At 33.3% G+C, this 16,088-nt stretch overlaps 1 protein-coding gene across 1 annotated transcript; it reads left to right on the top strand.

Moving 5' to 3' along the window:
• The first annotated feature begins 494 nt into the window (after positions 1-494).
• Positions 495-15,579, top strand: LOC134702006 (uncharacterized). Its single transcript, XM_063563115.1, has 3 exons — positions 495-738; positions 4,519-4,635; positions 15,193-15,579. Exons 1-3 carry the CDS (start codon positions 568-570, stop codon positions 15,577-15,579), a joined length of 675 nt encoding a protein of 224 aa, XP_063419185.1. The 5' UTR covers positions 495-567.
• The last annotated feature ends 509 nt before the right edge of the window (positions 15,580-16,088 follow it).

The raw sequence follows: 16,088 nt of genomic DNA, 5'->3' as shown, positions 1-16,088 counted from the left end.
GGACAAACGAATAAGAATCCAAGTACTCAAATTGTACTCGAGTACTCTGCCGTCTGAGCGAGTACTCAAGTACTTGTTGACATCCCTACTTTAAAATATTATATGCAAGCGTGGGCATCATCTAATGTCCCACAGACATATTCCCCATTTAATTTATATTGGATCCTGTACGTGTTTTAATTACTTTTGCAAGGAATTCGGTCACCAATCCTGAAAACAGTTACTTCATATTTTGATGTAAGTTCCATTAACTAACCATATGTAGCTTGTACATTTGAATTAAATAGTATATATAACACCAGGGAGGTTATATAACCTCCTTGCTAACACTAACAAGTGTAATTATCAACTTCTTATAAATCACAAAATATTCTTCAGGCTCTTATTTCCAACTGAGGTTCATTATTTCCTGTACATGACTGTCAACATTATAGAACTTTGTCTTTCACAACAAATAGCTATAGTAAAGGAGGGTGATTACTTTTTAGGATAAAGCAGTGCAGAAAAAGATTTGAGTCATTTGGACGCAATTTTTCCCATTCTCTTGGAAGAAATCTTTTCCACTGTATGCTGATGAAACATTTTGATGGACGTTTTATTGCTCACCAAGAACTACCTTTAAAACCATTTGAGATATATACTGCCCCTTGCAGATATGTGAAGTATAAACCACAGGTGGACATTTGTCTTGATGATCCAAGCTATGATGCCAGCATCTGTTTAAATATCATTGAAATGGTGAGTACCCTAGGCCTCTATTATAACAATGCATTTGTTCAATGAATTTTACATATATATACAGCATGTAAATATCAATATTTTATGATTCTAGGACATCCCTGATATTCTAAGCCTGACACACCAGTAGTCTGACAACAACCCATGGCCATTAGTCTGACATCCGAATATTTAGAAATAAAGTTTGAAGTTATTATTTTAGATAAGAAATAGAAATAAAAGGTTCATTGATATTCAAAGGAAGACCTTGTAATCAAATGAAATAATGGGGAAGTCCCTAGGATCACCCCACCTTCTCCTGTTTAAGAACTTAGAAACGGTCGAGATCCCCACCCCTAAATCATATTTATTCATGTATAATAACTAATCATGAAATGAAATACAGGGGGAGTCCCCTGGGTCACTCCTCCTGCAGTGTTCTCCCCAGGCAGTTTTAGCGTCGTGGTACCGCTTTATTTTCTTCCCGTGTGACGCTATAATAATTTCCGCAACCAAATAATTATTTCCAGATTATTTTCAGGATGTTATTTTTCTTGTTTCTTTATGGCAAAGCCATGTCCTAAATTTTATTTAACTGTAATCCCTTCAAGTCGGACAATAGATGCAATTTAGAGTGATTAATAGGTGTTAATTGCCCTTTGGGTGATAATTGTTTTGATACGAATACCCCTTTTTTTTTTATTGTATCTAATAATGATAGCAAAGTTACTTTAACATGTTAAAAGTACTCACTGAACATATACTAATGATAGTAGAGAATTACGAAATGTCGAAGAAAACGAACTTCGCATATAATTATGCATTTTTAGAATTAAAACTATTCAATTATCTTTGGCTCAGAATATAAAACAAGATAAATAAAACTTTTATTTTGGCCGAAAATTATTGTACAAGTTCATTTAAAAAATAACTTATACACATACATGACATAGAGTATACACAATTGCAGGCCTTACTTTTCCACTGAAACTACTGGGCCAAGTTCATTATAGATAGTGATAATTGTATAAAGCAGCAAGAATGTTCAGTAAAGTAAGATGTACATGTGCAAACACATCACTATCACCAAAACACAATTTTGTCATGAATCCATCTGCTTCTTTTGTTTAATTCACATATATACCAAGGTGAGCGACACAGGCAAGAGCCTCTAGTTTATAAGAACCAGTGTTTTTTCCTATTTAATGCAATTGTATTTATAGGGGTTACACTATAATAAACCATTCGTTCATTTAGCTGGGTAGGTAGGGTATATTTTTTTTTGGCCCAAGAGGAACAAAATAATACTAGAACTTTTAATGAATATAGAAAACATAAACTGTTGTCAAGGTTGTATTCTCAGTTATGAATTCAACAATATAGACAAAAAGAATAGGATCGAATAGGATATTTTATTCCCCAAGTAAGGGCCTAGCTATAGCATACAAACAATGAAATACATTTTGTATTAAACTATAACGTATATAACATAAGGGAAATAGAGCCCTGCAACGATGCTACAAATTACATTGAAAAAATACAAATTTTTTTTCACGCCAATGGAGATGCTATCCAAAATTTCTGGGGAGATCACTGGAGTCCTGTTTGGGAACTTTGAAACAGTCGGGATCCCCACCCCTAAACCATATGTACTCATGTATGGGACAATATAATAAATCAAATGAAATATAGGGGGAGTTCCCGAGGTCAACCCACCCTCCTGTTTGAGAACATGGAAACAGTCGAGATCCCCACACCTAAACCATATGTACTCATGTATGGGACAATATAATAAATCAAATGAAATATATAGGGAGTTCCTGGGGTCAACCCACCCCTCCTGTTTGAGAACTTGGAAACAGTCTAGATCCCCACCCTAAACCATATATATTCATGTATGGGACAATATAACAAATCAAATGAAATATAGGTGGAGTTCCAGGGGGTCAACCCACCCCTCCTGTTTGAGAACAAGGAAACAGTTGAGATCCCCACCCCTAAACCATATATATTCATGTATGGGACAATATAACAAATCAAATGAATTATAGTGGGAGTCCATAGGGTCACCCTACCCCTTCCTGTATGATAACTTGGAAACAGATGAGATCGCCACTCCTCAACAATATATATTCATGTATTAGACAATAAAAAAAATCAAATGAAATATAGGGGAAGTCACTGGGATCACCTCACCCCCTCCTGTTTGAAAACTTGATAACGATCTAGATTCCCATCCCTAAACCCTCAGGCCTGTAGCCAGGAATTTCCATGGGGCTTTATTTGGACTCTTGAACTCAACTTTAACAGTCACAATTGGAAAAGAACGTTGACTTTAACAGTGCTTTTTTGTCTGAACCCTTCGACCCCCCTGTCTACGGGTATGACCATATAAATAATCATGTATGGGCCAAAATCAAAAACTAAATGAAATATTGGGGTTACTCCTAGAAAAAAAATTGAATTGCAATTTCCCGTCGATATCCCGTCGATATCCGCAACTCGTTAATGGGTATAATGTTTTTGACCCGTCCGTCCGTCAGTCCTGTTTCTTGTCATCACAACTCCTCTCAAACCACACAACAGAATTTCACGAAACTTTTTTTCTAGGAGTTACGCCCCTTTGAACTTATTTACTTTAATGTACTATTGCAACATTTTGTCATTGCAACTCCTCTCAAACCACACAACAGAATTTCACGAAACCTTTTCAGATGATAAGGACATACTATGTAGTTGTGCATATCGACGGGAAATTGCGATTCAATTATTTTTTCTAGGAGTTACGCCCATTTGAACTTATTTACTTTAATGTACTACTGCAACAGTTTGTCATTGCAACTCCTCTCAAACCGCACAACAGAATTTCAGGAAACCTTTTCAGATAATAAGGACATACTATGTACTTGTGCATATCGACGGGAAATTGCGATTCAATTTTTTTTTCTAGGAGTTATGCCCATTTGAACTTATTTACTTTAATGTACTACTGCAACAGTTTGTCATCGCAACTCCTCTCAAACCGCACAACAGAATTTCAGGAAACCTTTTCAGATAATAAGGACATACTATGTAGTTGTGCATATCGACGGGAAATTGCGATTCAATTTTTTTTCTAGGAGTTACACCCCTTTGAACTTATTTGCTTCAAATTCAATGTACTTTTGCAACAGTTTGTCATCGCAACTCCTCTCAAACCACACAACAGAATTTCATGAAATTTTGTAGATAATAAGGACATACTATTTAGTTGTGCATATTGGCAGGAAATTAATTTTTCTTATACAATTTTTTTTTCTTTTACTTATTTAACTTCTCCAATGACAATGTGGGGACGTGGGGTATGTGAGCGTGCTCACTAAGGTTCTTTAATTATAGATAGAGAAAATTGTAAGTAGCAATATGTTCAGTATACATGCAGTAAGATTTACAAACACATCAACATCACCAAAACACAATTTTGTCATGAATCCATCTGTGCCTTTGTTTAATAGAGCCTTTAGTTTATTAAATGCCTTTCATATTTTGAACTGATTCTTGATAAGTGAGACTGCCATCATGTTTGTGTCCACATGTGTTATTCAAATTGCAGATTTTTCATCTTTTTGAGACAGGGCCATTCATGTTGCTTTGACACATCTAGTTATATATAAACTTACTTGAACAGTTAAAAATCTGTGTGATAAACATAGGGTTTCAGGGAATCAAATTAACATTTGTACTGGAAGGGCAATGCTTCATAATAGATAATTTTGATTGTATTAGTTATTGATGAGCCATAATTTCTTCATCATATTGCAGTGTTCGAAACCTGATCTTGAAGATAGCATACATCAAACAATGTTTTATACACTAAGTGGTGGAAGATCAACAACTCATTGCTATATCATTAAAGTAGCTGCGAGAGGAATGTTTCAGGTGAGTAAGTTTTTCCTAAAGTTTTAAATTATTTTAGTGTAATTCAGAAGACACCAGGGCTTTTTACATGTAAAACATTTCCATTTAATATGTTTATTAAAACTGTAAAACATCCAAAATAGGAGGGATGCAGTCAGCATTAGAAGAGGGAATTCTCTAATTTGCTATAACCAAATTCAACATGAACAGAGAGTTACAAACTTAGAGATAGCAGTCAATTTTATGTTCATTTCCTCTAGCAAGTCTACATTGTCTAGCAACACTTTAAACCAGATATAAAGATTTAATCTTGATGTGATGTTTTCAAGATTTTATTAAACCGCAAAAATTGAAATTTTCTTGGTCATATATGTATCACGTTCGCGTTATGTTGTTGTTCGAAGACATTTGGTTTTCGCGCTAGTACTCTAACTTTAGTAAAAGTGAATAGAAATCATTGAAATTTAAACACAAGGTTTATGACCATAAAAGGAAGGTTGGGAATGGTTTTAGGTGTTTTGGTCCCAACAGTTTAGGAATTAGGGGCCAAAAAAAGATCCCAAATAAGCATTTTCTTTGTTTTCGCACTATAACTTAACTGTAAATCAATAGAAAACTACAAAATGTTGACACAAGGTTTATGACTTCAAAAGGAAGGTTGGGATTGATTTTGGGAGTTATAATAATTTGATTTTTCTATACATGAAACAATATATATACAACAGTAGATGTTTTTTAAAAGAGAAAAGTTAAAATATATATACAATTTAGAAAAAATAATGGCAGTCAAAAATAAGAGACAAAAACACTTTGATGCCATGTGGAATGTATTTAATGTATTATTTTTATAATTCAATTTTTCATTTGTTTTTACATCTATATTTATTGTCACAACTAGCATAAAATATTATTGTATCTATAAGCACAATTTATTATGTACAGAAATTCTTACGGGATATTTATTTATTTTTATACCCCACGCAACGAGTTGCAGAGGGTATAATGTTTTTGACCTGTCCGTCCGTTAGTCCGTCCGTCCGTCCATCCATCCGTCAGTCCTGTTTCTTGTCATCGCAACTCCTCTTAAACCACACAACAGAATTTCAGGAAACCTTTTCAGATAATAAGGACATTCTATTTAGTTGTGCATTTCGACGGGAAATTGCTATTCAATTTTTTTTCTAGGAGTTACGCCACTTTGAACTTATTTACTTTAATGTACTACTGCAACAGTTTGTCATCGCAACTCCTCTCAAACCACACAACAGAATTTCACGAAACCTTTTCAGATAATAAGGAAATACTATGTTACTAAGTTGTGCATATCAACTGGAAATTGCGATTATTTTTTTTTCTAGGAGTTATGCCCCTTTGAACTTACTTACTTTAATGTTCTACTGCAACAGTTTGTCATCTCAACTCCTCTGAAACTACTCAACAGAAGGGCTAAGTGAGCTTTTCTCATCACTTGGCGTCCATCGTCCGTTGTTTGTCGTCCGGCGTTAACTTTTACAAAAATCTTCACCTGAAACTAGTGGGCCAAAACCAAACTTGGCCACAATCATCATTAATGTATGAAGTATAAAGTTTGTGTTTTTTTACCCGGCCAACCATCCAAGATGGCCGCCATGGCTAAAAATAGAACATAGGGGTAAAATGCAGTTTTTGGCTTATAACTCAAAAACCAAAGCATTTAGAGCAAATCTGACATAAGTCAAATTGTTTTTCAGGTGAAGATATATCTGCCCTGAATTTTTCAAATGAATTTGCAATTTCAAGAAAATTTTGCTGTTTTTGGTTTTTATCTTGAATATTATTATAGATAGACAAAATGGATAAACTGTAAACATCAATAATCATGATAATGTTCAGCAAAGTTAGATTTACAAATAAGTCAACATGACCAAAATGGTCAGTTGACCCCTATAGGAGTTACAAATGTATTGCCCTTCATAGTCAATTTTAACCATTTTTCATAAATTTTATATATCTTTTACAAAAATCTTCAATTTGTGATCATGGATTACAGCTTTAATTAACTTAAATTGGATATATATATATATATATATACAACTCGTCTAAACATCAACCCAACAATGTTAGATCTGTAAATTTGCTTCCGCAAATTTTTGGTTCTTCCCTCGCCGGGATTCGAACCCATGCTACTGTGATATCGTGACACCAAATCGCCTGCACTGCAGCCGTCCCGCTAGACCACACGACCACCTGGGCTCTCAAAAAAAGAGCTTTCGGTGGCCATATGTTACCTTTCCACGTCAGTTTTAATCTAGCGGCGTACTACAGTACATGATATATAAGGCATGAAGATGTTATTGTTACAGATCAGCTAAATTATCTATAGTAAAGGATCCTACAAATTAATGTAAGATACAGTCACAGAAAATAATTATATTCATAAGTACGTCTGAGTCAGTGACAACCCTACAACAGATGTATCCATCGGATCGCCATCAATGATGGTGATACATGGCTGTGTACATAATGTATATACAACTCGTCTAAACATCAACCCAACAATGTTAGATCTGTAAATTTGCTTCCGCAAATTTTTGGTTCTTCCCTCGCCGGGATTCGAACCCATGCTACTGTGATATCGTGACACCAAATCGCCTGCACTGCAGCCGTCCCGCTAGACCACACGACCACCTGGGCTCTCGGTGATAATTATTCGTGTGGTCTAGCGGGACGGCTGCAGTGCAGGCGATTTGGTGTCACGATATCACAGTAGCATGGGTTCGAATCCCGGCGAGGGAAGAACCAAAAATTTGCAGAAGCAAATTTACAGATCTAACATTGTTGGGTTGATGTTTAGACGAGTTGTATATACATTATGTACACAGCCATGTATCACCATCATTGATGGCGATCCGATGGATACATCTGTTGTAGGGTTGTCACTGACTCAGACGTACTTATATATATATATATATATATATTCAATTTAAGGTACAGTTAAGGGGGTTCGCGGGTCTAAATCATTTATATAGGATTTCTCTATATTTTTCTGTAAATGAACTTTATCTTATAGTTAATAGAAAAATGAAATAAAAAAAGTGGGGTCACCGTTCAATTGCGCTCACAATCTGCCTTCCGAAGAAGCATACATTTTTGTAAAGGTGGGGATTTTCTGTTGAAGTGATAGGAGAAATGAAAGGTAATATCGAAATAAAAAATGAAATTTATTACAGAAATCGCTCAAATTTTAAAATAATTTAGTTTAAGTACAGCTTATATGGAAATTATATTAAAAAATATAGGTCACCGATGAGTTAAAAAAGATATTTCAATTTTAAAGCAAAAAAATGGCATTTTTGCACCAAAGGGAGATAATTTGGAGCTTTTTCAATGATATATACATTTTAAAAGTCACCTGGGGCCAAAACGAATTGATTTTTTGGAATATTTTTTTAACCATATGATTAAGTAACAACTACTAAAGGCAATTAATGAAATTTGTAATGAAAAATAAATGTTTGATATTTTTCTGAAAATCTTATACCCTTTAGCCTCCTTAAAGCAATGTTTTAACTTTCTTCTGAAATCAGTTCTACAGTGGTGGATCCAGAACTTTTCCTAAGTGGGGCCCGCTGACTGTCCTAAGAGGGGGCCTGCTCCAGACATGCTTCAATGATTCCCTTTATAATCAACCAAATTTTTCCCACGAAAAGGCAGGGGGCCTGGATCCGCCTTTGTTCTAGTTTGAAAGATCAGTTAAAACAATAATGCTTAAAAACATTCTTTATTTTTGTCTAAGTTTTCATTAAAATCCTGTTCAAAACTCAAGTAATTCAACTTTAATTTTTATTAAGTTTACAGACAAAAACCAATAAAACATCATATTTTTTAATATATTTTTCTGAATGGTACGACTTCCCAGTGGTACATGTTAACTTTTTTTGGTACAAGTTGCTGTGATACGAGTTAACTTGATTCCGTATCTTATCACCGTAATTCTAGGAGGAACCCTTAACTGGGCCCCTGTTGTGTTCACTTATCGCTACACTGACCCTTGGTGCGAAGCTATATATAGAACGGTGGACCAGTTTAGGAGGAACCCCATTTCTTACTCTTTAAATATTGAAGTTCCTTTTGGTTAGAGGGCATGACTCCTTTCCGTACACACTCCTCTGTTTAAATTGAGGTCGTTCTTAATATAATACGACGTTTATCGGCATCAATGAGTTCATTTTTCTTGACGAATACTTCCAGAAGGGAGACAACTCGAAACGATAATATGGAAGACCCCATTTTGGCTGAAGGGTTGTTATAGGTAATTTTTACGATGAAGCATTTATTTTAATTTAAATTATGCATATGATTTAAAGTTATGCAACAACAATAACCCTCAATAGCAGACAGACATAGAAAAAATCCCACGAGTTTCAAATTAACCAATGAAGCGGGGAATCACTCAATCTGATTTTATGCCTTGGAGCACATTGTATTGAAAAATGGTATCGTCCAGGTTAATTTTGAGAAAGAATGACCTATCGTTTTGAAGAAAATAACTTTATATAGGTATATAAATATATATGTTAATAAAGTTTTAGAACTTTTTGGTTTTTATACTTTTTTATATCATTTTTGATAATTAACTTAAGTGTATATGTATCAAGATACTACAAAAGAAAATGGACTAAAACAATGTTGAAATTTATTTTTTTTACTTTGCCCAGGTCTGCCTATATTATCAGAAGTTTTAAAATACAGATAATGCATTTTTGTAAACATTGTACAGGAACTTTTTTTATCAAAGCAAATCGTGCAAAAAATTGTAGAGTAACAAAGCAATTAAACACGTCTTAATAATTTATTTTTCAATATTGAATTTATCTGTGAAATGTATGCATAATAACAGTAACATGAAATAATGATCTGAACTGAAAAACACATAGTTAATTTTTCCGGCATTCAATATCTTATCCTGGACAAGAAAAGTCTGTAATTCTTTATCTCATTTATAAACGGTGGTATGGGTGTCTTTCCTCCATCATGGATTGTAAAAAACAGTGAACTAAAGGTCCAGATTTTATATTTAGTTAGCAAAATTTGATATCATTTTGTTTAGTTTCTAACCACAAAATCATGGTGTTATTTTTGTATAATCCTTACAAAATGTGTCATTTTGTCGCATCCTGTAGCTGGAGAAAATGGGCGGTGACCTATCATTTTTATTAGCTCATCACTTGTCGTCCGTCGTCTGTCGTCCGGCGTTAACTTTTACAAAAATCTTCTCCTGAAACTACTGGGCCAAATTAAACCAAACTTGGCCACAATCATCATTAATGTATGTAGTATAAAGTTTGTGTTTTTTTACCCGGCCAACCATCCAAGATGGCCGCCATGGCTAAAAATAGAACATAGGTGTCTAATGCAGTTTTTGGCTTATATCTCAAAAACGAAAGCATTTAGAGCAAATGTGACATGGGGTATAACTGTTTATCAGGTCAAGATCTATCAGCCTTGAAATTTTCAGATGAATCAAACAACCCATTGTTGGGTTGCTGCCACTTAAGGTGGCTCGTGGGTACAAAAATTTTAGCAAAAAATTAAACCTTAATTTTTTCCATTACAAATTTTATTTATAACACTATTAGTTGTTACTTTATGATATGGTACAAAAAACAACCCAAAAAAAATGATTTGGTTTGGCCCCAGATGACTTTAAAATTTGAAAAGGCTCCAAATTATCTCCCTTTGGTGCAAAAATGCCATTTTTTTGGCCTTAAATTTGAAATATCTTTTTTAACTCATCGATGACCTATATTTTTTATGATTGTTTTCAAATAAGCTGTACATAAACTAAATAATTGTAAAATTTAAGCGATTTCTTATATTAGGTTATTTTTTTTTATTTCGATATTTCCTCTTTTTCTCCTATTAGTTCAACAGAAAAAAAGTACATTAACAAATATGTATGCTTCCTCCAGAGGCAGATTTTAGCTTAAATGAACGGTGACCCCATTTTTTTATTTCATTTTTCTTTTAAGTATATGATAAAGATCATTTATAAAAATATAGTGAAATCCTATATTAGAAAAAAAAAATCATTTATACCCAGGAGCCCCCTTAATTGGTAATTTTAAGGAAATTTTGCAGTTTTTGGTAATTATCTTGAATATTATTATAGATAAAGATAAACTGTAAACAGCAAAAATGATCAGCAAAGTAAGAATTTGCATTACTATAAGACGTGTTTCTGTACTTGTTTATCCCAAATTCATGTATTTAGTTTACATGTTTAATGTTATATTTGTAATTCTCATCAGATTTTGTCAAATGTGTTAACGTCTTCTTATTATATATTTAGGTATGACGTATAGAAAAATTAATCACCTCCTCTTTATTAATTATATTAAATTTTGTACGATTATTTACGTTTGAAGTTGGATTCATAACAAACTGGACATATATATATATATATATTACAGTTAATTGCTATTAATAAGTATTGCAATATGCATTTTGTTTAAATGAATTATCAGTATTTAGTTCTAAATCAATCCTAATTCTATCTCATTTTTGAATGATAGTTTTTCATATGTGACGTCATGCTGTTTCTAAATTTCATAAATTCAAATGTGGCATAATGTTTCTGCCTTTTCGCCGTCGTATGTGACGTCACAATTTTTTTAACTAGTTGACGCCTGGGACTGATTCGGATGTGTGTCTATTTTGTGATTAACTTTGGTTTAGTTTTCTGTAATTAGTTAATATTTCAGTTTCATTATGTATATCTCTTTCATATTCATTTGTTAAAATTTACTGTTTGCAATAGCATTAAGTATTCTATATAATAAGGATGTTCTTATCCCGTGCATAAAAACAATGCCTTATTTGTCAAAACCTTTTCAACTTTTGATCTTCAGTGTTGTACAACTTTGTACATTTTTCACGTTCGATCTTTTATATCTAGGCGTTATGTCAGTCAGGGGTAGAACTTGTACAAGTGTATTTTATTTACTTGAAGAAGTGAAAAAAAATATACACATATAAGTAAATAAATAATGTTTGAATAATCTCCCCTTAATTTTCTGAAAAATTTACTTGTACAAGTAAATTTTTCTTACAATCCCACAAAAATCCTCAAGTTTTGAGATGTAAAATCATGCCTTTAAAGATTTTCCCCAGGTTTGCTCAAATTTTTTCATTAAAGTTCAATGTTTCATCTCATTAATTCATCAAAGAAACTGATTGAGCAAAGATCTTGTATATTTGCGCAAGGCAATCAAAAATTGCTCCTTTGGGGCTTGTAAATGAGCAGTGTTAAGAAGATAACAGACAAATGGGACTTTCATTGTCCATGAAATTACACTTGAATGATTAGTAAAGACATCTGCAAAGGGTACACAATTTAAAATTCTATTAGAGCAAAGAAATCTTCAGAATTCAAGAAAAGAAAAAAACATGATTTTTTTACCTATACAAGTAAAAAAATCTGAATGCGGAAGGGACATAACTCAGCCAATTTTTTTTTTACCTATACAGGTAAATAAAATTCACTTGTATAAGTATCCTACAAATTTACTTATATGTGTATATTTTTTTTTACTTCTTCAAGTAAATAAAATACACTTGTACAAGTAGTACCCCTGACTGTATGTATTCAGGTTAAGTTTTCTGTAATTAGTTAATACTTTAGTTTCTTTGTGTATATCTCTTTCATATTCATTTGATAAAATTTACTGTTTGCAATAGCATGAATTGTTCTATATAATAAGAATGTTCTTATCCCGGGCATAAAAACAATGCTGTATTTTGCGAAACCTTTTCAACTTTTGATTTTCAGTGCTGTACAACTTTGTACTTTTTTCACTTTCGATCTTTCATATCTGGGCGTCACTGGTGAGTCTTGTGTGGACAAGGCGCGTTTTTGGCGTATTAAATTTTAAACCTGATGCTTTTTTAGCTCACCTGGCCCGAAGGGCCAAGTGAGCTTTTCTCATCACTTGGCGTCCGTCGTCCGTCGTCGTCCGTCGTCGTCCGTCGTCGTTAACTTTTACAAAAATCTTCTCCTCTGAAACTACTGGGCCAAATCAAACCAAACTTGGCCACAATCATCATTGGGGTATCTAGTTTAAAAAATGTGTGGCGTGACCCGGTCAGCCAACCAAGATGGCCGCCACTGCTAAAAATAGAACATAGGGGTAAAATGCAGTTTTTGGCTTATAACTCAAAAACCAAAGCATTTAGAGCAAATCTGACATGGGGTAAAAATGTTTATCAGGTCAAGATCTATCTGCCCTGAAATTTTCAAAAGAATCGGTCAATCGGTTGTTGGGTTGCTGCCCCTGAATTGGTAATTTTGAAGAAATTTTGCTGTTTTTGGTTATTATCTTGAATATTATTATAGTTAGAGATAAACTGTAAATAGCAATAATGTTCAGCAAAGAAAGATCTACAAATAAGTCAACATGACCAAAATGGTCAGTTGACCCGTTTAGGAGTAATTGCCCTTTGTAGTCAATTTTTAACCATTTTTCGTTAATTAAAGTAATCTTTTACAAAAATCTTCTCCTCTGAAACTACTTGGCCAAATTAATCCAAACTTGGCCACAATCATCTTTGGGGTATCTAGTTTAAAAAATGTGTGGCGTGACCTGGTCAACCAACCAAGATGGCCGCCACCACTAAAAATAGAACAAAGGGGTAAAATGCAGTTTTTGGCTTATAACTCAAAAACCAAAGCATTTTGAGGAAATCTGACATGGGATAAAAATGTTTATCAGGTCAAGATCTATCTGCCCTTAAATTTTCAGATGAATCGGTCAATCGGTTGTTGGGTTGCTGCCCCTGAATTGGTAATTTTGAGGAAATTTTGCTGTTTTTGGTTATTATCTTAAATATTATTATAGATAGAGATAAACTGTAAACAGCAATAATGGTCAGCAAAGTAAGATCTACAAATAAGTCAACATGACCAAAATGGTCAGTTGACCCGTTTAGGAGTTATTGCCCTTTATAGTCAATTTTTAACCATTTTTCGTAAATTAAAGTAATCTTTTACAAAAATCTTCTCCTCTGAAACTACTTTGCCAAATTAATCCAAACTTGGCCACAATCATCTTTGGGGTATCTAGTTTAAAAAATGTGTGGCGTGACCTGGTCAACCAACCAAGATGGCCGCCACCACTAAAAATAGAACATAGGGGTAAAATGCAGTTTTTGGCTTATAACTCAAAAACCAAAGCATTTTGAGGAAATCTGACATGGGATAAAAATGTTTATCAGGTCAAGAACTATCTGCCCTGAAATTTTCAGATGAATCGGTCAATAGGTTGTTGGATTGCTGCCCCTGAATTGGTAATTTTGAGGAAATTTTGCTGTTTTTGGTTATTATCTTGAATATTATTATAGATAGAGATAAATTGTAAACAGCAATAATGTTCAGCAAAGTAAGATCTACAAATAAGTCAACATGACCAAAATGGTCAGTTGACCCTTTAAGGAGTTATTGCCCTTTAAAGACTTTTTTCACAATTAGTTCATCATGTTGACTTACTTTAAAAAATCTTCTCCTTTGAAACTGCTGTATCAATTTCAGCCAAACTTAGACTAAATGAGTTTCAGAGTATCTAGTATAAATTTTATATTTTATTTCCTTATATGTCAAGAAACATAGCTCCTATGGCTAAAATAGAACATAGGAGAAAATGATTTGTTTTTGCTTTTGAAGAAAATAGGACAATTCAAAGAACATTTAAATAAATTGAAGGCTAAAATAATCATTGATGAGAGATTTAACCAAAAAAATTAAGGTGAGCGATTCAGGCTCTTGAGAGCCTCTTGTTATATATTTCAACATATATCAATAGATTATACTACGTTTTGGCAAAGTATGAACAAATTCAATCATTTTTATTTTAGACTCCCATACCACCTAAGTCAAAAGCTGTTGTTGTATCTCAGCCTCATTATAATGCTACCAGTCAGAATCTATGTGTGATAAGTAATTTATTCAAGATGGTGTGTATTTCGACTGAAACTAATAGCTCTACACCATGATGCGAAGCAATAAATATAAAAAACAAGAAGCTAAAAATGCTAGTACTCATGAACCATATAAGGAAACGACAACCACTGAACATCAGCTGCAGGTTCTTGACTTATATCAGAAACTAACAAAAGCAGGGGTTTTAAACGCAAACCTTCACCAAGCCTGAAACAATAGTGTTACATCAAAACATAGAAAGAAACACATTAAAGTATCAATTGAAATGGCCTAATTCAATCAAAAGACATATATTAAACAAGAATGTGTCCCAAGTACATGGAAGCCCCCATCTGAGCTATCATTTTGTGTCTATGTTCAGTGGACTTGTGTCTATGTTCAGTGGACCGTGAATGTGGGATAAAATCTCTAATTTGGCATTAAATTAGAAAGATCATATCATAGGGAACATGTTTACTAATTATAAGATTCAAGTTGATTGGACTAAAATCAACTAAAAATATTCAAGGAATTTAATGTTTTAGCGACTGAATACATTTAAGATCATAATTTGTTTAGCTTAATTCTAACAATCATATTTTTACAGATAATTTTTGTTGTTACAGGTGTATGTTGGACAGATAGATTGGCCAGTTGAAATGCATCAAATGATGATGATTTGTGGAAGTAATATTACAAGGGAGCTAGGATTTAATCACCAAAATCACTCTAAACCTATAACAGCAAAGTATGCTCACCTTGGGGATATTTCCCTTTCTGATGATGATTGTCCTGTTGTATCATTATTTTTGAAAACTGTTGAGATTCTATCTAAATCAGAGAGAAACACCTTTCTTCCTATCACTGATGACATGATGGAAATAATTGAGATGAGAAGGAGTACCCGGAAACATATTCCAGGATGTGTATTCAATGATTTAAATATCTGCAATGAAAAATTTGACCAGTGTTCTTCAAGAGAAGATACCCCAGATGATGATTCAACTGATTAGTTGAAACATATAGACACAAAAGTATAACAAAATATCGTTTAACCTCCATATTGAAAATATAAATCTTATATAAAAATGGTTACTGATTTTAGGTTATACACGGTTGAGGTAAGGGTGGATGGCTCCATGATTATGAAAATATTCTGTGCAATAACTTGTGAATCATTTAAACCTTTGAAAATTTTATATGTTTCTAATACTAATGTCAAAATGAGGTTCAAGTTTGATATCAAATTGATGATTTTCATTAACCAACCAAAATAAAAGTAACCTTATTCTGTTGGAAAACCCTGCTTCTCTGCAAATAGATTGATTAAGGATTAAATGAGTGAGCTGCTTCAGTTGTTTCAATATTATCACTTATGAATCATGAAATGAAGGCTTTTTAAACCCTGAGTTGTTGGTGACTTTATGATTTTAACTCTTTAAATTCAGGAATTGTTGTCCTTGATTGACAAATATTTGATGGAAAATGTGCCTTCGATGTGCATATCAATAATATAGTTGAC

Source organism: Mytilus trossulus, unplaced genomic scaffold, assembly GCF_036588685.1.
Source record: "Mytilus trossulus isolate FHL-02 unplaced genomic scaffold, PNRI_Mtr1.1.1.hap1 h1tg000373l__unscaffolded, whole genome shotgun sequence".
Classification (NCBI taxonomy): domain Eukaryota; kingdom Metazoa; phylum Mollusca; class Bivalvia; order Mytilida; family Mytilidae; genus Mytilus; species Mytilus trossulus.
This window is presented reverse-complemented; position numbering and strand designations above follow the sequence as displayed.